The sequence below is a fragment of the Protopterus annectens genome, chromosome 7.part0 (assembly GCF_019279795.1).
Source record: "Protopterus annectens isolate FY-2018-M chromosome 7.part0, PAN1.0, whole genome shotgun sequence".
Lineage (NCBI taxonomy): Eukaryota > Metazoa > Chordata > Ceratodontiformes > Protopteridae > Protopterus > Protopterus annectens.
In genome coordinates, this window is record NC_056739.1 from 591155522 (window position 1) to 591183326 (window position 27805).

Below are 27805 nucleotides of genomic sequence, written 5' to 3' on the forward strand. Positions count from 1 at the left end.
TGTGGTAATTTCTAATTTTATTGTAGTCACTTTCTCAGCCTCTGTATCTGCTTTTATACTTGCAACCATGCTATATTTCTGCTTTTTTCCTCCAGTAACCACCTCAACCAGACCGAGTCACTAAGGCTATTTCCCACTACAGCTTGAAAGAATGCAATCTCCCAGCTACAACACTCCCAGGACCACTACACTCAACAGAGCTAAAGTACGTTTGACTAAGGCTTCTCTCCATATTTGCAATATCCTGTTTTTAATACATATATATATATATATATATATATATATATATATATATATATATATATATATATATATGTTGCTTGGACCTGCTTTGTCTCCCAATCACTGACATTTGACTATCTCTAAAACTGCTTCATGAGCCACTGTCTGCTTAAGGACTCTGTTTTACAACTGTAGCTCTACGCACTCCACCTGTGTAACACTAATCTATTCCCTCCTCCTTCAACCCTTCCTAATCCTGCCTGCCTAGTATCCCCTGATCCTTTCAATTCTCTTTTTCCATAGCTGTGTGCTGTGTACTTTTTTCTTTCTTTTCTAACTCCCCCACCTCCTCAATAGCTTCAAAAGTATTATTCTGGTTCCTTATCAGGGCATTTTTGTAAGAATTCTCTCCCCACAGATTGTGTTTTGCTTGCCATTTTCAGCCACAGTGATGGGGCCCCACTCCGTTCAGCCCTCACTATTCTCAGGCTTCACTCCTCTCCCCTACCCTATCCCAGTTTCCACTCCCCTCCACTATCTGTAAACTTGTATTTCATCAATCCCCAGCCCCTGTAGAACAGTCCTGTCAAACCACTTGCTCTATGCCCCCACCCATTACATCACAGACCAATCAGATTTCTTTACTCTAAGTAATTACTTGCAGAACACTACCTCATAGCTTACTAACCACTTAATTTCATTATCTTCCTTTGTGCATCTACTATCATCTTTCAATGTTTCCTCCCCATCCATCTTGGTCAACCTCATTACACCCAAGTCATGTCATCCTACTTTTTCTTTGCTACCCTCCTTCACCTCTTCCTTTATCTCTTCACGTGCAACCTCCTTTGGAATGTATCTCTCGCACCTCTAGTATCATTACCTCATCAGTCAGCTCCTTGTTTCTCCCTAGCTACTCCAACATCTCCCCTAGCTTGTTTCCCACTTCCATAGTTTTGTACTATAAACCTAAAATGATCAAATGCTACACAACCACAAGGCAATAGTAATCATCATCCCAAATTGCTTCCCCAAAATACTTAACCTATACTTTACTATCATCACTCAATACCCAGACCTCCCAAATCCATGTCCCACAAGCACTGTTAGCTATAAACAACAACCTAAAACTCTAAAGATAATAACCTTCAACCTCAGGAGCATAGGAAATAAAATCTCCAACTTCCATTCCTGGATTAATCACTATAAGCCTGACTTCCTTGCAGCCACTAAAACCTGGCTAACCCATAAAATGAAATATACTGAAATCCTCCTTCCTGGTTATGACATAGTTAGATGCTATAGAACATACAAGAAAGGAGGCACAGTTGCCTTAATTTACCCAAGCAATTATACAGTTACCCCCTTTTCATCCTGGATTGGATACTAGTCTCTAACTCTCCTAACTACTACTCATCTGGTACACACTCAGTTTCTTTAAGCGACCATTCAGCAGCTTATACAGATAGAGCTCCTGTACAATTGCATAAGGACCATACATTTAAATCCACCCGCAACCTTACAAAATTCTCCCAGGATAGTTTCATTCAAACATTGAACACCATAAACTGGTCTTTCCTTCAAATTCTTCCCCTTATTGAAGCTGTCAAGAAATTCAACACACTGTTCTTAAGTATTTTAAATTCTCTTGCCCTACTCCAAGCAAAACGTATTAAACATAATCCTGCCCCCTTGGCTGACCAAATCCTGCAAACTAGTTATGAAAGAGAGAGAGACTGAGCATGGAAAATATGGAATAAGAACAAAACTGATAATGATTTTCAACTATATAGACAACTTCATAACCATGTTAAAAAAAAAAAACAAGTCCTCTATGACAAAAAACTATACCACATTACTTCTCAAGACATTTACAAACCTAACCTTAAGACATTCTTGGCTTCCATCTCAACCCTCCCAACCCAGGAACTAGAAAGAACCCCAACCCCTATCGAGAAGATACATCACTACAAACTGCTAATAAATTTAACGATTACATAATTGATTGCATAACTAAACTCACCTGCAACCCTTGCTGCACACTCCCAACCTCACAAACTGACTCCCCAAAACCAATTTTCCCCAGCACTCCACCAAACATACTTGACTGTAAATCATCTCATCCATCTTCACTATTTTCCACTTCCAACTGCTCTCCTTTTCCCTTCCAACCTGTCCCTACATCTCATATCAAAAAAACTATTACTCAAGCTTAAACCATGCTTATCTTCTGTAAATATTCATTCCCAGAATGCCTAAAACTTGTTGCTGACTCCATAGCCTATCCTGTCAGTATTCTTATTAACATGCCCATGCAGAATTCCATGTTCCAGACCTATGGAAAAAATCTTACATAATTCCACTTCATAATGGTTGCAGTTCAAGTAACGTAATAGATTTCCGACCTATTTCTATACTTTTGCCCCTATCCAGAAGTCTTGAAAAATGTATTCACCGTCAACTTCAACAATGCCTCCTACATAGCAACCTGATCTTTAAAACCCAACATGGCTTCCGACGTGGTCACAGTAGAACCACAAACCTATTGTCTTTCACTGATAATGTAAATAAAGGAAGAGACTCTAGCAAACTGGTATCAGCTTTATTTCTTGGCCTTTCTAAAGCTTTGATATGGTTCCTCACTCTGGAATTCTCTCTAACCTTTCCAACCCGGGCATTTTAGTCCCCGCTATTAAATGGTTTCACAGCTACCTCACTAGCAGAGAGCAGTCAATAAAATGGTAAGGGGCTATCTCACCACTGTTGCCTTACAAAATAGGAGTCCCGCAAGGGTCTATTCTTGGACCTCTACTCTTTAACATATTTATCAATGACCTGCACACAGCCTCTGGACAAGGTACTATTATTCAATACACAGATAACTCCACCGTCACCTGCTCCTGTTCCAGCCTAACACAACTACAGCTAAAACCACAGCAGATTTTCACCTCAATCAAAACATGGCTCACTACATCTCAACTCGCACTCAATCCAAACAAAACTAAGCTCCTCCTTTTCACCCCCAAATCACTCACCCCTGACAAAACCATCATTCAAAATATTTTCTTTAAATAAAACTAAAATTGAAATAGTCCCCCAAACCAAATTACTAGGTGTGACTATTGATGACAAGCTAAAGTTTGACCTGCATGTTCAAAGTCACATCAAGAAAACACATCAGAAACTTGGCTTATTATATAGGAATAAGCATTTTCTGTATACTTCTGCTAAAACCACACTAGCCAAATTGTACCTCCTACCCACTGTACTTTACGGAGCCCCAATTTTGAACAACCTACAAACCTCCCTAAAATCCAGGTTAGAAAACTACTATAAGAAAATCACAAAGTTCACATTAAATGCTAAATACTCAGCACACCACTGCAGTACTCTACAGTCTATCAACTAGCTTGAACTTGCCAACCTTCTGTCCTACGTCCAACTAATAACCACACATAATATTATTCACAAGCCTCTATACTGTCCAGCCATCAGTCATTTACTTGACCTGCACATCCCTAACAGAGATCTCAGGTCCAGAGATAAACAGCTTCTCAACATCTACAAATCTTCCACTTCTTCCAGCCCAAGTCTCTACTACTACATTGTGGCTAAAGCTTGGAACTCCCTACCTCTTAACATCAGAATAATAAATAATCTTTCTTACTTCACATCCTTACTAAAAGAATACTTAAGCAAATTATCGATATGTTCCTGTTCCCACCCCGGAAGAAACTGACTATGTTTGTATTCTCTGTATTGTGTCTCTCCTTGGTTGCTCTCTCTGCTCTTCCATTCACAACTCCTCTCTCTCTGTCTCTCTCTTTCTCTGCTGTTCTGTCTCCTCCTTCTTACTGATCCAGCCTTTCTCCAATGAGCACATCTTTACAACTTATAAAATTTTAGCACTGTCTTCCCTCCCTGCTCGAGCCATTATTCTCTTGTGTCTCACCCTCTTGTATTCCCCCCTTCTCTCTCTATCAGCTGTATCATGTTTTCTGACTGTACTTTACCCCTTCATTTGTCCTTTTTAAAGTACTTGAAACTCACCCAATTCTAACTTCAAAGCACAGTGTATTTCACCTTAACCCTATCTCTCTCTCTCTTTTGCATCTGTGCATTGACCGAACTTAAATGCCTTTTCCATCACTAAGACTGTACTACATTGTTAAAATCGTACTGTAATACCATTTGTACATTAAAAGAATGTAATGTATTACCTGCTTCTCACATGTATTACTGTAACTGCTTTACTGTACTGTATTGCCTTTCTCTTACAGGTTTTGCTATTACTGTAATTATTATATGTGTACCTTATGTTTTGTTTATTCTGTAATTACATTTTGTAACATGGAGCTTTTCTCCCTAGGCCTCTGCTGAAAAGACACTCTTTTTGGCCCATTCGGACTTTCTTGGTAAACAAATGGCAAATAAATAAATAATACAGCTCGTGATGTTAAATTGCTCGCTTGTGTAGGATGCACATGTTCCATGCATGCAAGAGCGTCAGAGAAACCTGTACTGAATTAGAGATTAAAAGAGAATGAACACATTAAAAAAACTCCCACTTATAGTAACCTCTGATACAGTGAAAATCTCTCTCATATAATCCTGTTGGACCTGCTAGTGGAGGTTATGGAGGTTATTGAGGCTACTAGAAAAGATTCTGTTTATCAGGCATATTTTAATTTTTATGTTTTTAAGTTTTGTTTCTTAACTAGGTAAATTAAGTGGTCAAGAGCTAGGCCACAGGGAAAGTAGAAAACATAATATGTATGCATCTGTATACTTTTCTTTCTCTCTGTCGATATACACACACATATATATATATATATATATATGTGTGTGTGTGTGTGTGTACTACAAAATCCTGAAAGCCCAAAATCCTGAGACCAATATCTTGAAAGTTCAAAATACTGAAAACTAAAAATACTGAATCTCATAATACTGAAAACATACACGATACCAATGCTTACTATATTCCAGCACAAGTACATACAGAAACAAAAGACAAACCATATCACTCCTCTCCAAGTATAAGTGTAGTGCAGTGAAGTGCAGTCTCGGAGTTGATATATGTAAGTAGCAGTGAGTGTGGGAGGCTTGCACCCTCCCCTGCTTATTGTTGAAGGGTAATATGTTTCTGTATGTACTTGTGCTGGAATATAGTAAGTGTTAGTATCCTGTGTGTTTTCAGTATTATGAGATTCAGTATTTTGAACTTTCAAGATTTTGGTCTCAGGATTTTGGACTTTCAGGATTTTGTAGCGCTCCCATATATATATATATATATATATATATATATATATATATAGAGAGAGAGAGAGAGAGAAAGAGAGGGAGAATTTAAATATATATTTTGCAGAAAATTGGCTTTAGGTGATTTGGTCATGTTGACTAACATAGATTAGTACTAAGCTAACTGCCCTTGCGAGCCATTTTAAGCTTAGCCAATTATCCCTTGTGAGACTCAAACCCTGCACCTTGTGTATGTAAGGCAGACACCTAAACCATTAGGCTACCCTCCCAACCAAACTCTTTCCAGTGGTGAGAAACAAACCTTGCACCTGGTGGTTACAAGGCATATATCTTAACCACTGTACCACTCGGCCTTTCATCTCCAACTATTGGCATGGGTGCTTGCTGGTGATAAGTGGGTTGATAACCCAACCTATTTTGACCTGTGCTATGGACCCATGCTAATAGTGGAAGGGGTCTGTGTTCCTCTTTCTGCCAGTGTGACCACTATAAAGCCCAGCAGCCCTGCATCATTAAGCTAATGACAGGACTGTGTCTTCTTGCCCAGCCTTGACTAATGAGATAGGTCTGCTGAGCAAAAGTTGGACGTAAAACCAATTAACCTGCTAAACATGAACTAAGAATTGCTACACTAAATATAGGTTCACTAACAGGATAGAGCCTGGAAGTTAATGGCATGTGGGGAGGAGGCTGGACATCCTATGTATCCAGGAAACAAGATGGAAGGGGTAGTACAGCAAGGCCACTTGGCTTGGGATCCAGAGTCTACTACTCAGGGGGAGGAAAGGCTATGAATGGTGTGGGATTGGTAGTGAGAGAGAGTCTTCTGAAGACAGTGAAGTATGTCCTCAGAACTGGTGACAGATTCATGCAGTCAGACTCCATTGTCAACAGAGAGCAGTATTCATAATCTCTGCCTGTATCCCACATCAGGGTTGTGGTGAGGAAATATTCAGGCAGCAGTTGCAAGACCTACCAGATAAAGCAGGACAGCATGAGTTTGTGTTGATTATGAGCAACTTGAATGTTCATATCAGGACAGATATATTGAGGACTGTCTGGGTCCATGTGGGATACCAGGAGTAAAGAAGAAGAGGCCGTTCTAGACTTCTGTCTGGCAAATGGCTTAATGATAGCCAATACACAGTTCACTAAAAAAGAGAGTTTCAAGATCACATTCAACTCAGGTGGACTTCCTCTTAGTAAGGAAAGGGCACCTAATGTAGAATCAGCGATTGCAAAGTCATCCCTCTTGAAACAATCAACCACAGCATAAACCACCAATGGCCACAGTGAGCAGTGGCCAGAGAGGGCTGTAAGGTCAACAGGGACTGAAGACCTGGAAGTTGACTGGAGTGAAAGCATAAGACGTCAAGGAAATATTCAGGGCTGTATCAAGCCCTCATGCACCTCCCAACCCCAACCCCCTGCTAATTTTGTATACCAATTCTGAGATTGCTTCACAATGGGGAAAGGACTGATACCCCACTCCTCACTGTGCCATGATCCCTCACAATACAGGTTCCTGCAAAGGTTGGAGCTTTTTCAACTTCATGATGTGAGTATTTGCTCTTCTGACGGAGACCCATATGTGGGTGTACTTAAATGAAAAAGATACTCAAATGTCAACATCACTAAAGTCGACAACAAAGATGGACAATGCAAATGTCCGCAAAACACTGCATGCGTGAGTAATACCCTTGCACCATGCCTCAAAAAGTACAAAAAAAAATATGGTGAAAACATTGTTTTTGCAAGGGGGAGCAGCTCCCTGCTAATTATATATACTAACTCCAACATCTCACAATCCCTGAGGAAAGAGTATAGTGATCATCCCCAGAGTTTGTCAGTTTCGCATATCTGTATTTGGTCAACCAAAAGTAGTGTGTCAGTTAAACAGTTGTCGATATTTGGGAGTTTCTATGTACTTAACCACTCCCCTACACAAACACATATATATAGGTGTGTGTATGTGTGCATGTATAATATATATATATATATATATATATATATATATATATATATATATATATATATATAGTGTTGTGTGTGTATGTGTATATGTATATATATATATATATATATATATATATATATATATATATATATATATATATATATATAAGCATTTTAATGCAGCTAATCAATCAGCATGTTTTTCGAGGAGGGAATAAAGTGGAATACGTGAAGAGAATTGCACATAAGCACAAGTACAGCTTGCAAAATTCTACATAGTGACCAAAGGTTAGGACTGAGCTCTGGACTCTGAAGCTGTAAAGAAGATCCTACCAATATGCAATCATACTACCATAAAATGGAGAGGCAATCTTTTTTTTTTTTTTGTGGAGGAATTCCTTCCCTTCCTGTGATGATGAGCTTGTAGGTGATTCTCTCTTATCTCAGATTAGGTGCCTGTTTAACTTGGTTCTTAGCTGTTCCACAGTTATGGTACACGTTTCCACGATTTTGGTGCATCACATCTTTGTGGAGTTCAGAGCAGTGAATCAGTACAGACTTGTCCTACAGCTGCATGATGAAGATTTCATCTTTGCTCACCAATGAAGAATCCTTCTTTCTCTTAGGAATTGACCTTCATAATTGTTTACCATTTTCACCATTTTGAATCAGCTTGTGTGGTAAGGAGGACTTTAGCTGTACTTAAGCAAACACTTTTCAAATGGATTGTTAACTGTGTTGATATTTGCCAACAGATGGCTAACTGCCCCTTGATTCTTGTGGTTAAGGACAAGTCCTCCTTAGGTGTGGCTGCTGTCAGTGCCTTTTTCAAAAATGTGTTCTTTCCAGATGGATTTACTTTTTTTTGGTACTGATTGAAAATCTCTTTGACAGCATTTTGTGATTTGGTTACTTATTACTCTGCTCTGCTATCCTTTCGCCTAGAGATTTTCTCCACCTGAGTTGAGCATGCATGCATTGGTAAATCTCATACAGTCATATCTGTATCTCTTTCTTTATCTCTTGTACATGTACTTTGTCAGTTGTAAATAGGGGGATCAAATCTATGGTGTGTGAAGCTGCCATCATATTTCTAGATTTGGTGTGCTATATTGTCACATTGACTGGCAGGAAATATGTATACTGAGGGGGCTACAGAATGCAAAACATTTTGTGCCTTGAGAAGGTCAGCAGAATAGAAAATCTTAGCTGACAGACACCTTGATATGTTGAGTACTTGCATATCTCTTATTTAAAGAGCAACCTGCAAACAGCATTTATGTTTTCAGCATTTTATTTATTTTAATTACAGGGGGAAGCTGGCCCCATGGCACCAAAAGGTAAGATGAACAGAAATTTCTTTCTAATGGTTGTCATACGTAATACTTGTCTTAGTCAAAATAATTTACTTTTGATATACAAACGAACATTTTCGGTCACAGTTACCACTACTGTTGCTCATTAAATGAATGGTACACTAAATTTGAAAGAAAGACTAGTGATTCTTCATGGTCAACAGTGATTTCCAGGAAGGTTCTTCATTGTTAACATATCTTAGTAAAGAGTGAATCAACACTGGGACCCTAGAAAATGCATGGGACTTAAAGAATGAATGCTAAAATGCCTGAAAACAGGAAAGTCCCAGTTTTACTATCTTTATTTTTTTTAGGTAAATGGCCTTTATTATATTGATTATAGAGCCATAACCTAAGGGAAAACTAACCTGACAAAACTGAAAAGTTTTGAAAAAGACCTAAAATCTTTAAATCTTTTATATGGGTAAACTGATCACTTTGAAGCATTTACCCTGAAATTGTTTTGGAAAAATGCTTATTTCATCATTCCCTTTCTAACCATTTTTATTTTTTTAATTTTTATACTCTATCATTTGCTGCAATGCACATTTCTTCTAGGTAGGCTTCTTTTTCCAGGTTTAAGTGTTCATTATAAAGTTTGTTCTTTACTTGATATCAGCCTTTTGTATATTTTATGGTCTTTTAAATGTGCTGATTCCGTGTTTTTTTTTATTTTTATTAATGCAGAACTAAATTAATAATTTACTTATGTCTCTTTATTGTGGCATAGTCTTGTCTTAGGGAGTTTGGGTGCTGTTGCCAACACAGAGGCCTCAACTCTGTTAAGTATTGTATCATGACACAGTAGACTTCATTACCTATTGCTTTTCATTGTTTAAATATATTCAGAATTAAACATAAGGCTTTTAAATTCAGTGATAAGTTTAAAAAATCTTTTTGTGATTCGAAATAGAGGTAAAGAGTTTAGATTTTTCAGTTAGCTGTATTTTTTACCTTACAAGTAAACATTTTTATAGGTTCATAGAGTAGTTACTTCTTTCTCTTTAGTAATACCATGCCCTGTTATGGGTTCTGTATTACATGTTCATAGTTTCATAGGTATTTACTAGGCTGTTGATCTGTGAAGATGTTAAGAAGCCTAGCTTTAAATTCCCGTGGTACTTTTTAACATTTACATTTTGCATACGAATAACCCAGAGACAGGATGAACAAGGTTATGTTGGGACATGTACATGCTTTCCCTAGCCATAAGGAACAGGGGTGCTAAACCAGGAGTAAATTTGCAATTACCTCTGCATTCATCAAAATTACATTGAACAGAGAAAGAGAAGTATTCTGCTTTACTTAGAGTGAAAGATGGTTCCAGAGAAATGGTGTGTGTGATATACAGCTATCCCTCTAACATGTTCTTATTTATTTGCAAAAGAGATTGAGATCCCTTGAGTGGGTGTTATGATGCCAACTGACTCTGTGTAACAGGTCTGACAGAGCAGTATCTGTTGAAGTTCTGTATGTGACAGATAGGTCACCTCTCAGTAGTCTGTATGATACTGAGAAGAAGGACAAGACTTTGAAATGGTCTGCATAATTTTTATAATTTAGGTCCTTGATTTTTTAGTGAGAAAGTGCTGTGGTTGTTCTAATTGTGATAAGTGTTTGGACAGGTGCACACCAAAAAGGGCATTATACTCAATGATCAGCCTCATGAGTGCCAAGTACAGCTGAATGATTACTTCCCTGAATCTGGATGCAGCACCTTTAGATATAAGCTGAGCAAATTAATTGTCAGTAAAGGTTTCAAAATCCCGTACTACAGTTTTCATGGATGTGTTGTCAGTATGATAGCTACAAGGAGAGTGAAGCTTGCTGAAGAATACAATTATACACTTTGTGGAATTTATTTTTATTCCATGGTTTTGACACCAGGTACTTGTTTGTGACAGGCTGTCTTGGAGGATTTTGGTGTCCTCTAGAGAGTTTATGATGGCACCAAGTCCAAGTTTGCAGTCATTTTCAAAGTTGGTCATCCGTAAGACCTTAACATTAGCTCTGACCTCTGAGAAGTAAATGACAGAGTAGTGGCCCAAGGACTGAACTCTGGATCTGCTGTCATTTTCATTCGTTCCTCAACCTGTGGGTTTGGATCTGAACCTCAGATCCGATTCTGCCGCTTTCTGTAGCCCGATGATCTGATTCTCGTGCTCCTGCCTTACCTATAATGCCTCATTCCTCCAGGTTACCTCAGATCTCGTTTGCTGCTCATAAAGACAGACTGGGCTTGCAACCCTCTCAAGCTCCTAGTAGCTTTAGTGAGTTTCTTTGTGTGTTGCTACCTTTCTGTTTCATCATTTTCTCATTTTTCTACTTCTAACCACTCTTACACTGCTGTATATAAAAAAAACAAACAAAAAATACTTTATTCCTAGACAAATCTGTCTGACTTTCCTCTTTGTTGGACCTCTCTCCTGTCTGTTCTCACTTTTCTCTCTCTTGTTTGTTAGAGAACTGAAAATGTCTAATAAACCAGTTGGTTTTAAAAAATACTCTGGTTACAAGAGTCCACAATCTGATGCCCACAGGACTGCTTACTGCTTAGGCCCTAAACATTTGGAGTCTCTTTGTTTCATTTGTATGGACATTAAACAGCGTGCCATATGTGAAAGGAGGAATAAACTAGCACTCCTGGCTTCTTTAGCTTCTTTGCTTGGCACTTCCTCCTCAGGGGCTCAAACCCCCAAGAAGCCAAAAGAATCCTGGGAACACTGTAAGCGTTCTCCGGATAAGGTTTTTCCACTACATCTGGCTGAACCGCCAAAAAGGGTTCAGAAGACCTTTGATCCGAAGCCTTCGGATCCTAAACTGGCTGTGACTGTCTCTCCAATTATTACTTTTCAGACCTCTTGGAGCTGATCCCTCTGACTCTGGGATCTTCTGTGATGCAGCAGTCACCTAAAAGATCTTCTAGGTCTTCCTCCACCTCCTTGTCCATCAGGTCTTCCCCTCAGTCTTTTGGAAGCTAAGGCTGATAAAATGATGAGGAAATTTCTCAAGACACAAATCCATATGGGGGGTTTGCCATCTCTGTCCCCCTTTAGATCTGTGAGCTGTCCTTCTGCCTTTATTCCAGTTGCTTCTTGTCCAATCTGACCACTTACTTCGGACCCCTCAGATCCGAAGGCCCCAGGAATCGAGATGTCTGATCCGACAGTGCTTATCACTTCAACTCCGACCATCTTCCTGAAATGTTTGATTCTGACCATTTGGAGCAGAATGGCTCTCTGCACCGAAGCCTCAACATTGGATCCGAAGGTTTGACTTTGGCTAAGTTTTTGGAACCATCACGTCCCCTCGGAACTTCAGCATTTGACAGCTCGGCATAGACCCCCCTAGAGATCTGTAGGCCTTGGGGGTTGTCTGCTTTGGGAGTTTCGGCTCTGGAGTGACTGCCTTTGACTTCTGCAGCTCTTTCTTCCTTCAAGGTGGCAGAGAGGGTTCTCTCTCTACCTAGAAGAGCCTCAACTCTCACATCCTAGGATCCATGTCCCAGCTCTGCTTAGGGTCCTTTGCCTAAGTCCTCTCTTCTATCTCCTCCAGGACAGCCAGCCCAGAAGAGCTTCCAAGCAGTTCCAGTTTTGGAACTTCCCGTCCAATAGCTCCTCGGATCATCTCACCAAGGAAGCCCCTTTGTAAGAGACAGTGCAAAAGGAGGCACCTGGATTCCCCCAGGAATCCATCACTGAGGACACTGACTTTGATGAGGAGAAGGGTCCTCAAGATATTCACCTGAATATGCCTGCTTTGTAGACATTCTTGAAATTATTTGCCAGAAAGGTGGATGGTCTGCCCAAAACCCTACCCAGGAGAAATCTGTGTTTTTGGAAGCCTTCGGGTCTGGCCCATCTACATCTAGAGTGTCCCCCCCTGGGGATGACCTTATTGATATTGTCTACCATAGGGTGTGAAAGGAACCAGATGCTGTAGAGCAAGTCCCTAAATGACATGCCAAGATCCTCAGCACTCCCACCGACAGACAGCACTGGACAAAAGGTATCTGAGTAGATGCCATGGTTGTTGTGGCAGCCACCAAGAAGGAGCTAGCAGAAGAAAGCTCCAGTGTCCATCCCCCTAACAGGGAGTCTAAGGCTTTGGACAGATTTGGAAAGTGAGTTTATGCATCAGCAACCTTCGCATTGCGATTGTTGAACTAAGCGGCACATTTCACCAGACAACAGAGGGACTTAATTAAGGAACTCTGCAGCTCTGCCCCAGGGTTCATGTCTGCAGAGGAATAGAAAACCCTTTCCTCCAGATTGGCCACCCTACAGTCTATCTCTAACACATCCATGAGGCAAATTCGGCATGCTGCAGAGGGTACCTCAATAGCTTCCGGTTTAGATATTGCTTTAAGGCGTCGTGCCTGGATGCAGCTTTGTGACTTCACTGAATCTTTCAAAGCACCCTTCATTAGTGCTCTCTTTGATGGATCATCATTGTTTGGACCACTGTTAAAGGGATGCTCTCCCGTAGTGAGAAAGATGAAAAGACCTTGTGTACCATCGGAATCCATTTTTTTACCCCATGAAGGCCTTTCTCCAGGAACCGGCATGGTGGTAAAAAAAATGTAGTTCAAAAAGTGTCAAGGTCCTTTTCAGGAATCACAGGGAGATTTTTACCCCAGACGCAGAGGAGGGAAACAACTATGATGGTAGATGCTGCCACCATGGCAGAGGGGGTCCGCAAAATCAAGTATCTCAAGATTCCTTCTTGGATAGATCCTTTTAGCACTCCTGAGAGATTGCCCAACTGTCCGTCTTTGAAGGCAGTCACCAGATGCTTGGTTAGCCATCACAAATGATAACTGGGTGTAAAGGATCATATCAGAGGATATTCCATTCCATTTTTCCAAATAACAAAACCAAGGAAAAACCTCCCTGGTGTCCCACCCAATCAGAGGGAGGAAGCAGCTTTACAAATTACAAAGCTGCTAGAAAAAAAGAGTCATCCAGGAGTTCCTACCAGACCAAATTGGATCCGGAATCTACTCAAGCTTCTTTTTAGTGCCAAAGAAGACAGAGGACCTGAGGCCAATATTGGACCTAACATTCCTAAACAAATCAGTAGACAGTTCGAAATTCTAGATAGTGATGGTTCAGTCCATTCTAACAACTATTACAAAAGGATGACTGGATGTGCTCAGTCAACCTTCAGGATGCATACTATCATATCAAAATGAACAGGCACTCCAGAAGGTTTCTTCAGTTCTGGCTGGAGGCCAGTCATTATCAATTCAGAGTACTCCCCTTTGGTCTCACCACAGCCCCCTGGGTGTTCACAAAATGCATGGCAATAGTAGCAGCTCACGTGAGACTGCATGGGTTCAACGTGTTTCCTTACCTAGATGACTGGTTCCTGACCACATCAACCAGACATCTACTACTGCAAGCCAAGGACTCGCTACTACACCTAGCCCCTACCTTGAACATCACAATCAACATGTAGAAATCACAGCTACATCCTGTACAGTTGATAGACTTTATAGGAGCATGCCTAGACACAGGCAACTGTCTCGCCTACCTACCTCCGGACAAGATATCCAACTTAAGATTGCACATCAGACAAGTTCTGGACATTCCAAAACCCCCAGCAAGTCTCAGAGCATTAGGTTCAATAGCTGCCACGATAACCTGGATTTCAACAGCACGCTTACATATTAGAATCCTTCACTGGACACTGGGGGTTCAAAGGTCTTTCCACTTCTACCCTCAGTCATCCGATCACATTGCATTGAGTGTGCAAGGACTTGCTTCTATGGTGGCTCCACTCAGAAGAAGTCAAACAAGGACGAACATTTGTCCTTCCTCCTCCCCAATGCCACGTTGACCACAGATGTCTCCCAGCCAGCTGGAATGGGGTGGCATTACCTGGGTTGGACTTTCCAAGACATGTGATCGATACAGGAGGCCAGTCTGCATATCAGTGTCCTAAGGATGAGAGCAATGCTTCTAGCACTGCAAACACTGCAGAGCTTTCTCCCTCTAGGGATTATTGTGATACAAAAGAACAACATGTCTGTTGTATGGCACATCAACAGGCAGGAATGAACCAGATCTTACCACCTGTGTTGAGAAGCAATGAGGGTTTGGCAATGGGTGATCTTTTCCAACCGCTTCCTAGTTGCAGTGCACATTCAGGGGAAGTCCAACATTCTGGTGGAAAGGCTTAGCAGAGTTATTCTGATGCCTCACGATTGGTCTCTAAACCAGTCAGTGGCAAACATGATCTTCCACATATGGGGTCAATCCTGCTGCAAACTTTTTGCATCACCTTTCAACAACAAATGCAACAGGTTCTTTGCCCTGATTCCTCCTCAGGGACGGTCACCGAGAGATGCTGTAGTCCATGTTTGGCCCTCCAGTCTTCTTTATGCTTATCCTCCCCCTACCCCTCATACCCAAGTCTCTTCAGAAAGCACAGAGGTTGAAGAACAAGGTGATCCTAATTGCCCCCTTTTGGCCTCGACAGATCTAGTTCCCCTTCCTGTGGTCTCACTTAGTATGCCCTCCATGGATGCTAGAACTGTATCCAGATATCCTGTCCCATCCATCAGGGCAGATTCACCCAGATCTTCCAGGACTAAAACTAACCACATTATTTCTCCAATTCCAATGATGGCTAGAAACACCAGGCTTTCTTCATTTCAGAGGTTCTTAATATTCCCACATACTATCCCCAACTTAAGCATCATTGACAAACTCACCCAGCTAGGAAACAGCTAGGAACAAAGTCCAAGCTATAAACCAGTTTGCTCTTCCTGTCCTAACGTACAGCTTTGGAGTGATTGATTGGTCCCAAAAGGTATTGGACTGGTTAGACAGGAAAACAAGATGGATGCTTCATGCTCATCAAATGATTTATAAAAAAAAACAGTGCATACCAAGATTATATATTCCCTATTCTGAAGGAGGTATGGGCCTTCTTAAAACTGATTACATGTATATGTCCGCAATTGTGGGACTGCTTACATATCTGTTGACCTCACACGTAGTGAAAGTTTTGAAGCATGAGGAGAAAAAGTCTTAAGATGACTTCCCTGCTTAGTTTAGCATATTGTCATTAAGTGGGAATGGAAATCAAACCAGAAGTTGATAAAAATCAGGCTGCAACTGAAAGCACCAAAAACAAAAGAAAGAATACAAGGGGAAGGATCAGATGAGAAATGTGGAAAATGCATAAATATAGTTGCAACTTTAGGAAACTCTTGGAACTACCTCATGTTGATCAGGAATGAACGCAGGAATGGTTAAGGAGAGGTAAATTTAAACCAAGAGATGAAAGGTTGATATTGGTGGCCCAAGTTATTGGGCTTACATACACATTGGTTTACCAAGTCCATTGAACATGTGGGAGAAACAGACAAATGTAGGTTTTGTAAAACAGAATTGGAAACGATTGCACACTTCATTGCTGGTTGCGACATACTAATGGCAGAAGGACTGTATACTGAAAAGCATAATAATGTGGTGCGACTGTTGCACTGGGGATTGTGCAAACATTATGGTACTGAAGTGGCTGAAAAACACTGGAAATATAAGCCACAAAGCAACATAGAAAATTATGAAGTCTACATCACATGCAATCACCCATTACCAACAGTTGAAAAGACAGGTGCTAGAAAACCAGATATAGTGGTCCAGGAAAAGAAGACAAAAGTAGCATTAATCATTGAAATCGTCACACCCAGTGACTACAGTGTATAAAATATCAGGATTTGCAGGCAGAAACAAGAGCAATGTGGAAAAAAGATACCCAGATAATTCCAATAATAGTATGAGCAATGGGTCTTATAAAAAGCTTCTAAAATCATATTTAGAAATGCTACCAATACATATAACTCTGTATGAGTTGCAGGAGGAGACATTACTGGGCATATTGCCGGTTCTGCGAAGAGCACTTTTGGCTGACATCAAAGAGTGAAACAATACTAATTTCATGAACTTTAATCATACTTTGACTTAGGAATGGGGTCCATTCCTTTCATGGTATCAGAAACCCAAAAGATTTGAAGAAATTAAAAAACTAGGTATCGACCCTTATATCATTAGATGGGTCTGCTAACTGATAGAACACATATAGTCAAAATAGGGGAATCCACTGCTGACAGCAGACCTGTAAACAGTGGTGTTTCACAGGGATCAGTCCTGGGACCTCTACTGTTTGGAATCTGTTTATCTGAAGTACAAGCAAAAACTAAAGGTGTGTGGCTAATAAAGTTTGCTGATGACTGCAAACTGGGAGCGGTCATAGAATTTCTAAATGATGTCAACATCCTACAAGATGGTCTTACACAAACAAATGATTGGTGCCAAAGTCATGGTCTTAAACTCATTGCAAAAATGTATTATTAACCCTTTCGGTAAGAGCGATGTTCCTGCTACGTACCACATCAATAGCAACACCCTAAGTACGCACTCAGTGGTGAGAGACCTGAGCACACAGGTTGATCATCATGTCTCCATCTCCACAGTGGTAAGAAAGGCATCTGATATTGTTTATCTCATAAGTAAGGGCATTGCCTCCAGAAAAAAAAGAAGTTATAACCTCCCTGTACTCTTCCCTCATCAGGCCAATAACGGAGTACAACACCCCTTTTGGTATGTACCTTTCCAAGCACCTGCAGCAATTGGAGACCACATAGGTTCCTCACGAGGAAAATTCAAGGTCTTCGGCATCTGTCCTATGTGGATCATCTGAAATCACGGTCACTTTTTTCTGTTTCATACAGACTACTCAGAGACCAACTTTGCCTTGCATATAAGGCGATCTCTGCCTGTGCTTTATTGGAAATGCTGTATATCCGCAAGTCAAATGGTACACAGGTTACTCGCTGTAAAGACCTTAACCTGGATGTAACATTAATAGAACCTGCTGGAGGGACAGATTTGTCTCCCAGAAGTTACCACACATTTGGAACACACTCCCACTTCATGCCAAACATAGCACCTCATTGACCCTCTTCAAACACAATCTGGACAATTGGATGATTAACCATAAATTCACCCCAGGGGTTCCACCTGTGTCCCTCTTGGACAGGGCAGTAGGTGCTGATCATGGAAATAAGTGTAAAACTTGGCTAAGCTTGTAAGGGCCCCAGGGCCATTAGCCTAGTCACTTCCTATGATGATCCTGAAGCTTTGGCCAAAAAAAATTATAAAAGTGAATGGCAGAGGTTTTCGATATGGGCTCAGCAAAAACATTTGGACCCTTTTATTGCTCCTATTCCTGCAGTTCTAGACTTTTTCTTCCATTTTCCACAATGGGGCATTTTTTTCTACTGTTAAGGTGGAACTGGCAGCCATCTCAAATTATCACAATGGGGGCAATTCATCTTCTCTGGCATCATCTAACCTGTATAAGACCTTCCTTAGGGGTAAGTTTTTACTTAGACCTCCTATAAAGGACCCCACTCCTCCTTGGGACTTAACCATGATGTTACAAGCTCTTGTTCAGCCTCCCTTTGAAACTTCATCCAAGGTAGACTTAAAATATCTTTCATGGAAGACTGGCTTTTTGGTAGTTATCACTTCAGCTAGAAGGGTATCTGAATTGCAATTGCTCTCATCCAAACCCCGTATTTGATTTTTCATAAAGATAGCGACCTTGCATTACCAAGCCTTCCTTTTTGCAGAAACTTGCCTCCAAAAACAGTATCAATCAGGTCATCAACCTACCAATTTTCTTCCCCAGTTTTCAAAACAAAGGTAAATATACTGTTTATCTTCTGGATGTTCATAGACAACTACATTTTTACCAAGATAGAACAAAACCTTTCTGAAAACCAGACCAGCTGTTTGTTTCTTTCTCAAATGTTTGAATGGGAAGGCCGGTGTCCAAAGTCACTTTGACTAAATGGATTAAAGATTACGTATCTCATGTATATTCTTCCAAAGGTATTCCTCTACCTCAGCATGTCAGGGCTCATTCTACTAGATCTATGTCTATATCTCAAGCCTTTTGGTCCAGAATTTTGATTGAGGACATTTGTTCGGCTGCTACTTGGTCGAACTCCAATACCTTTGTTGCACATTACACACTGGATATTGTCTCTAGAAATAGAGCTGCTTTTGGTTCCACAGTGCTCCGGAATATCCTTCCATGAGGACCACCTGAGGTTATTTTAGGTGGGGACTTTGTCCCACAGATTGAGGAATGAATGAAAATGACAACATCAGTTAAAGAAGTTATGTACTCACCATAACGTTCCATCTGTGCTGTCCATTTTCATTCTTCCTCAACCTCCACTCCATCCTTCACTCATCCATAAATGTGAAAGACCTGTAGGAATTCAGTTCCTGTTTGAGTCCTTGAACTTTTTTCCTGTGTGTTTCGGATCTGTATATAGAGATAGGTATACTATACTATGTTAGCAGCAAATGCGATCTGAGGTAATTTGGGGGAATGACGCATTATGGGTAAAGGAGGAGCTCAAGAAGGGCTATAGAAAGCGGCTGAGTCAGATTCGAGGTTCGGATCCAAACCCACAGGTTGAGGAAGAATGAAAATGGACAACACAGAGGGAATGTTATGATGAGTACATAACTTCTTTTTACACTGCTAGTGGCAGGCCTTTTGCTGGTGGTAGAACCTCCCACCCTGCATTCCTGGGTTTTGTTTGTGAGCCAATTTGTTATCCATTAAGTTACAGAGGGATTGACGTTTAGCTGGGAGAGTTCATCTACAGTAGCTGAGTGTGAGATGGAATCAAATACCTTTGTGAGATCTGGATATGCATTGTGCACTCTCTTGTCTTTGTCTGTTACTTCAGTAACTTTTTCAAAGAAGTCAGCTAGGTTAAACAGGCATCTTGCACTTGACAAATCTGAGCTGTCTGTGATTACCTATGTCCTTTTTTAAATTAATTCCATAATGATCTTTTCCATAGCCTTGTGGATGAGACTACTAAGGCTTATAGGTCTATAATTACCTAGGTCTGTTGAAGCCCATCTTTGTGCAAGGAAATGATTGATGCTGTCCTCCATTTATCTGACACAAAGACTGTTTTGAGGCTGATACTGACTAGCTTCTGTATGGAATCAGGTAAGTCATGTTTCAGGCTGACCAGTAGGCAGCCTGATGTGTTATCTGTCCCCATAGATGTAGTGTTCTTGGCCTTATATAGTGCCCTGAAAACTTGTTCTTGGGAGATTTGAGGGAGGGGTCTAACTGTGAGTTTGTGATCTGAGAATATTGAAGGAGAGAGGGGAGTGAAGTTTGAGCTGAATTTGATGCTTAAAGATTGTCTGTGTCCCCTGGGTCCAAGTGTATGATATCATTTACTGTTAGCTCTGCACAGTGCTGAACATTGCTTATGACATTTGTAACATAAAGAAGGCTTTGTGGTTGTTTCACCTGGGTGAATATTTTTACCTCGTATCTGGCTTTCGTTAATTTGATCAGTCCAGTATTCCTTGTTTAGCTTAGCAAGAGTGTTTTTTGGAATTTTGTGCGTTACATGTATTTTTCTGTACAATGAGTTTTTTCTTATTATAGACATTTTTATGTTTGGGTTCCACTGTAGGGTATTGGCATTATTTTTGTTTCAGAGGGGAACATCTTTGTCTGTGCAGCTGTTTACTTTCATCTGCATAAAATTTGACAGTGAAGAACTTTGACTAAGTAGTGGGGTCATCAAGGTGGAAGGGAATTTTGATTTTATCCAGGTCATCACTTAGTTTTAGTAGATAGCCTTTGCATAGTCCCTGAATACCAGAGTACTATAATATGCTAGAGGCTTCAGTCTTATTGTGTGTGATTGACTTGTGGTCAGATATGACCAGTGACAAACTTATTGTAGTTGACAAGCAAAGCTGCCCCATATTGGTAAGGATCAAGTCCAGGATTTTATGCTCCTAGTTAGGGTGCCGACTAACTTATGCAGCAAATGTGTTTTGAAGTCCAAAAATCTCTGGGCATACATGTCTGAGGACATATAAGTTTCTCAGTTTATGGAGGGGTATCTGAGGTCTCGTAGAAGAATGGCATTTGGCTTAATACATAGGGACTCCTTACTAGATAGGTTAGAGGTTTGGGCTGAGGGGGACATTGGAGGTGGCCCTATAGTTAGCTGTAATAATATAAGTGGTTTTGTAATATTAAGTTGGATATGGAGGACTTCCAGGTCATTATCTTGTCTAAAGAGTCTGGAGATGAAGTGTTTTTTTTTTTTTTTTTTTTTTAACAGTATGGAGACACTGCCGGCTTTAGTGCCTTCTTCCTTTTTTAATTTCCCCATATTTTTGATTTCTAATACCATGACGGGAATGAACCATATTCCTAAGTCAAAGTATGATTAAAGTTCATGAAATTAGTATTGTTTCAATCTTTGATGTCAGCCAAAAGTGCTCTTCGCAACACCCGCAATGTGCCCAGTATTTGTATTGGTAACATATCTAAATATGATTTATATTCTTGTTATAAGACCCATTGCTCCTACTACTGTTGGAACTGTCTGGGTGTCTTTCTTCCACATTGCTCTCAATTCTGCATGCAAATCTTGATATTTTATAACTTTGTGTCTCTCTGTATGCAAGTCACTCTAGTCACTGGGTGTAGTGACTTCAATGATCAATGCTACTTTTGTATTCTTTCATGGACCACTATATCTGGTTTTCTCACATCTGTTACCAACTGAACTGTTGGTAATGCATGATCCCATGTGATGTAGACTTCATTATTTTCTATGATGCTTTGTGATTCATGTTCAGCCACTTCAATACCATAATGTCTGCACAATGTCCAGTGCAACAGTCTTGCCACATTATTGTCCCTTTCATTATACAATCCTTCTGCCATTAGTATGTCACAACCAGCAAAAAGGTGTGTGGCTGTTTCCAGTTCTGTTTTACAAAACCTACATTTGTCTGTTTCTCCCACATGTTCAATGGACTTTGTAAACCAATGTGTACATGGCCCACTGTCTTGGGCCGCCAGTATTAACCTTTCCTCTTTTGGTTTGAATTCACTTCTCCTTAAACATTCCTGTGTTCGTTTCTGATCAGCATGAGGCTCTTCCAAAAGTTTTCTATACTTGCAACTGTATTTATGCAATTTCCAGATTTCTTGCCTTCTCATCTGATCCTTCATCTTATATTCTTTCTTTTGTTTTTGGCACATTCAATTGCTGCCTGATTTTTTTCTTCTTCTGGTTTGATTTCCATTCCCACTTGACACCAATATACTTCTGCTAGACTAAGCAGGGAAGTCATCTTAGATTTATTCTCCTCATGTTTCAAAACTTTTGTTACGTTTGGGTCTTGTGAGGTCAGCAAACGTGTGCAGTCCGTCGATTATAGATCTATGCATGTAATCAATTTCAAGGAGGCCCATACCTCCTTTGGAAAGGGGAATATATAATCTTGGTATACACCTGATTTTTATAAATCATTTGGTGAACATGAAGCATCCTTCTTGTTTTCCTCTCTAATCTGTCTAACATATTTTGGGGCCAGTCACTCCAAAACTTGTTAGGACATGAAAAGCAAACTGGTTTATAGCTTGAATTTTTTCTTAGATGTCAACACTGTTTTCAGGATTAATTTAAGTCTTCTAAAATATTCCTTACTAAGTTTTATTCGCATTTGCTCGTGTTGTATTTTTGATCCTTCATCAATTCCTAAATATTTATATACTCCCTCTTGCTCAAGTTCTTTTATATCACATTCTTGCCCTAAACTGATGTTTTCTTGGTACTGCAGTTTTCCTGCATTAAAGGTTGCTTTTACACATTTATAAAGACCAAATTACATTCTTACATTATCTGAAAAAGTTTTGACTACTTGCAGTCGCGCTTTCAGTTCTTATCTGATGAGCTATACAGTTTCAACTCATCGACAAAGAGAAGATGAGAGGTCTTTACACTTTGTTGTTTTCTAGGAGCCAAATTATAGCCATGGCCTAATCTGTTAAGTAGACAGCTTAGAGAGTTAAGGGCAAGACAGAATAGCAGCAGTGACAGGGAGTCATCCTGGAATATGCCCCTTTGAAATTTTATCCTTGGAATAATAATTTGTCCTTTATCATGGCTTAATTGCAAAGTGGTCTGCCACTGTTTCATGGTCTCTGTAATGTAATTGATCAGTGTAGGGTGCATCTTATACATTTTTAAGCACTCTCTTATCCATGAATGTGGGTTACTATCAAATGCTTTTTTTGTAGTCAGTGCATGCCATGCTTAGACTCTTCCCCTTTTTAAAGTGTTCCATTATTATTTGTTCCATATGACTATCTTTTATTACCCTTTTGTTCTGTTGCCATGATTGAATTTTCTTCTAAATGACTATAAACTCTGTCGGTTTGTACGTCGTCAGAAGGCAAGTTATTGGCCTGTAATTTTAGGATAACTTGCAGGTTCACTCTTAAGTAGGAGCATTGTTTTTCCTGTTGTCAACTGGGTTGGTGTCTGTTCGGGGCGCACATATAAATAGTTCTTACTCTTGGCTAAATCTTTGTGCATAAATGTTAATACTTTTAGCTAGAAGTCAAGTACTGCATCTGGACCTGGGGTTTTCCAATTGGAGGCTTTTCTTAACTTTATCTCAATTGCTCTGGCCATTACTTCATCCCATTTCATATTCTATACCTTTGAACTTCTTATTCTTTCTTTTACTTCTTCTATCCATTTAGCATATTTGTTATGTTCCACAGGATCTTCATAGATATTTCTTCAAAATATATCTATTTCTTTTTTGGGTGGTCTTTCAATTCCTTTTACCTTGTTTCCCAATTCTCTATAGGACTTTTTAGGGTCATCAATAAATTGCTTATTTTGTACTTTTCCTTTATATTTATCTGTGTATATTCTAAGTTTTTCTGCCTGTGCTGAGGTTTTTAGTTTATTATTTGCAGTAGTGCAAGATAGATCCTGATCAGTTAAAATACTGTGCATTGCTTTTATCATGTCTATCTTTCTGAGTATTTTTGTTTATCAATATTCCCTCTTCTATACTCATCTAACAGTGACCCTTCTTGTCTTAATTGCTTTATTGTTTTCCCTATTCAATACTTCCATGATGGTATTCAATTTCTCCCCTTCCTTTACCTTACTACCCTGTGTTTTTGTGGTAGAATTTCATCTGTTATTAATTTAGCTGTATAGTAATATATCCTGTTTGCTTCTGTTATATTGCATGGCTCTCTATGGATAGCCCTAATTACTATACTATATTCACTTTATCAAACTTCTGACTTTTGGGGTTTTATTGACCTTTTGCAGTCTATTTCTTTCATTGATCTTAATATGTCTGTCTATCTCTATTAACTCAAGCAACTCTTCTCTTAGCTCATTTTCTTCTAGACTAAAGGCACATTTTTTGTTCTCTATTTCCTGCAGGCATTCTGTAGAGAGTCCTATAGCATCTTCCTTTGGCATATTTTTTTCAGTTTCATCCTGTGTCATCCATTGCTCTGTCATATGGGAAGTCACTGGCCAATCAATCCTCAACACTGACTGCATCAAAGTTGCCACAGTTTCCTCTTCCATCCCTTGCTGTCCAGCTTTAAGAAAACATTTATAATGGTTTCCTTTGGAAGGCTCCAAAATATCTTCATATGGTGACTGCCCAATTGCTTCCCATTCCACTGGTTTCTCCTTAATTGGGATGTCTGTTGCTCTATCATGCTGTGGTGCTTTATGAGTAGATTTTCTACACTGAATCCTTCACTCCGCAGGTACTGTATAACCTCAGTTTCTGTTTGTTTAACTTCTCCATTACTAAACCTCTTTTCTACTTTTCCTCTTTGCCTTATTTTTTGTATTGTAAAGTTTTCCATGTCTAGATTCCTTTGCCTGTATTTCTCTTCAAATATCTTTGGTGCTGCTCTTTTTGTATTGATTTCTCATTTGCTTAAATATTACACTATATTAAATCTTTTTTTCTTTCCCACGTCCATATTTCTTCTTCAGATGTCTCCTGTACTTCTGTTTCTTCTTTCTTACTTTGGGGACTCATTCCATCATGCTGTGATGTAACCTGTGTTAGACCTTCTACACTATATCCGTCACTTCACAGGTATTCCATAACTTCAGCTTCTATTTTGTAAACTTCTACTTTACTGATCTTCTTTTCTACATTTCCTCTTTGTGATATGTTTTTATTGTGAAATTGTCCATAGCTGGATTCCTTTGCCTGTATTTCTCTTCGAATATCTTTGGGGATGTCTTTTTTTCTGTTGATTAATTTGGCTTTCGACTTTGCATAAATATTGCACTGTATCAAATCTCTCTTTCTTTCCCATGTCCATATTTCATTTTTATACTTTTCAAAAATCTCTAGGTTTTGTTGTTTATATTTCCGCATTTTCTCAGATACTTCTTTTTCCAAACAGATCAAAGTTTCTTGCTCTATATGTTTTTCACAAAATTGTTGTATTAATGAACCCAATTTTTTATTTGAGGCTTCTACAGTTTTTCTTATGGAAGTATTTTTCTTTCCTCTAATTCTTCACATAGTCTTTTTGTATATCTTGTGTCTGGAAATTCTGGGCTTTTTGCATAATAGTAATAATACATCATTTCTTTCTTATCCTCAATAGTCCGCTAGATCGTCTGTATGGCTCTTCTTTTGGCCTACCAGTTTTTGTGATTTTTGTGGACTGCTACTTCCTTCTACAACGGGGGGGGTATCCTCCTGGTGGGCCAGGCCTATCCCCATTGTAGGAATGTTTCTGTATTTTGAGGATTCTATACTGTCATTTTTTTCCAGTCCTGGCACCATCACCACTTGTAATGTGGTGGGCCTAAAGGTGTGATAGGAATAGAAACCCTGCACTGATGGAGCACTTTCAGTGGTCTTGAACCAGGTCTCTGTGATGATGTATGTGTTAGTGTTTTGATTTATGTATGTGTGTATTTAATTTATTTATCTTTGTTTACTGGGAAAGTATGACTAGGTAATGTCCATTTTCAGTGGAGTCCCGAGGAGAAAAGCTCCATCTGCTTACATTGCATTATACTAAGTTCCAGTTAAACACAAAGTAGTTACATATCTATTTACATTTATACACAAATAGTAGTTACATTTACTCATTCTAAGATTTTACAGAAGGTGGAAGTTGCTAAAGAGAAAGCCCACGTGCAACTTAGTGGGTTGTACAGGCAGCAGGTATGTATAAAAATTGTTTTGTCATTTCAGTGAAAGGTTGAGAGTATTCCGTTTAAGGAGAGTATTTGGAGAGTATCATATGCTAAATGCAAAGTATTTACCTTGTGATGATCATTTGCAGGACCAGGACTGGTTAAGATGTTGTTTAAGCAGTGGTTTAAAACTATTGAGTTTGTCAGAGAGTTTTATTTGTGTGGGGATACTATTCCAGAATTTAGCACCATATTGTGAGTAGAACGAGTCTCCCTCAACATTATTTGACTTATTTGCAAGTAATAAGAATTTGTTAATAGAGGGGTGGTCCCTTGCTGTACAGTAGGGCAGTAATACGTTTTGTAGTGCAGGGCATTTTTCTGGATGGTGAATGAGTTTGTGTACTGTAGTTGGTTGTGAATAGTTGTGTAGTTGAAGGCAGTTTAATTAATTTAAGCTGTGATAATGGTGGGTCCCATAAGGGAGATTCGCAAATTTAGCTGTTTTATTGGAGCAGGAGGCAAGTTTCTTTTTTTGAGTACCGTTTGAGTTTGTTAGGATAGGAGCAGCATGTAAGAGTTTGCAATAAGAATGTGGTATCTTGAGTTTTTCTTGCAGTATCTGTAAGGAATCCATTGATTCTGTAAAGGGAGCATAGTTTATGGTATGTAGATTTAATGGTGTGCAGTATATGCTGGTCATATTTGAAGCAGTCATTTATCATAATACTTAGAAGTTTACTGTGAGTTGCAGTTTCAGTGACATTTGCTGAATTTATGGTAAAAACATTCCTTTTGATTTTGACAACTTTTTGAGATAAAAAGCATTAACTTGGTTTTCTTGGGGTTGAGTAGGACGTTTGATTCTTTGAGCCAGGTTTCTACAGAGGAGAAAGATTTTTGGCTAGTGTCTTCGAGCTTATTTATTGTTAAGGTCGTGCATACTAATGTTGAGTCATCTGAATACTGAACTAAACTAGCATGGTGAGTGGAGGTCATTAATAAATATATTAAATAGAAGGGGACCTAGGATAGAGCCCTGAGGGACACCTGTAGTAACTGGCTGAAAAGATGGGTAGATTTGTTGCCATTTAACAGCTTGTTGCCTTCCAGATAGGTAACTAAGAAACCACAACAAAGAGTAATGTGAATGTCCTATTGAGGAGAATCGAACAAGCAGTTGCTGGTGCGAGACAATATCAAATGCCTTGATCTGCTTGTGTCCATGGTAGACACAAGCAGATTATTGTTTCTATGTTGGTTTATTATATTAGAAAAATGTAGTAGTGCTGTGCTGGAGCCTAAAGGCTTGTTGCTTAAGGGTAAGGACTGCGTGTAGGAGGTGGAGTGTTTTGTTAAGGCTCTGAGCATTGAGCAGCAATATCTTAATATTATCCAGACTGTTAGTTAAGTTTGAAGCTTTATAAAACTGACCTTACCAATAAAGGAACTATGATGTGGGCAAGGATTTAGCAACTATACGACAGCCTTTGCAGGACATCTCTGGCTAAGTAGCTGAGTTTTATTATTGTTGAGTTTTGGAAAAAATATTTTTAAAATGGGTCTTTGGCTTTCAGTGAGGACCAGAATCTCTGAGCAGGCAGTCTTTTGTATTGTAAAGTGTACAGCCATTAACAAAGATGGCTGTGCAAAAGCAAAAAATGGAGTAGTTTTCATATTCATAACTGCTTCCCAAATCCCAAGGTATCTTAGTCTTAAAGCACAAGAAGTAGGACTTAATATGAACATAGTTGCTTATAAAGAGACCCAGGACTACAAGTGATCTCTGCAACTGCAGTCCTTTTTTTTTTAATTAATAATTTGGCTAGTCTTTGAGTGATTGCTTTGCAGAGTTAGCCAAAGTGCTTTGTGTGTTTCTAAGTATGTCACAGGGCAGTACACCTAAGTTACATTTGACTGTAAC

The 27805-nt window shown here is 39.4% G+C and overlaps 1 protein-coding gene across 3 annotated transcripts in view; it reads left to right on the forward strand.

The window, feature by feature from the left end:
* NEIL1 (nei like DNA glycosylase 1) overlaps nt 1-27805 on the forward strand; it is an 824101-nt gene that overhangs the window by 457054 nt on the left and 339242 nt on the right. For all 3 annotated transcript variants that reach the window (XM_044077181.1, XM_044077184.1, XM_044077183.1), the window contains exon 7: nt 8750-8777. In XM_044077181.1, the coding sequence (XP_043933116.1) occupies nt 8750-8777 (28 nt within the window). The remainder of the gene's footprint in view (nt 1-8749; nt 8778-27805) is intronic.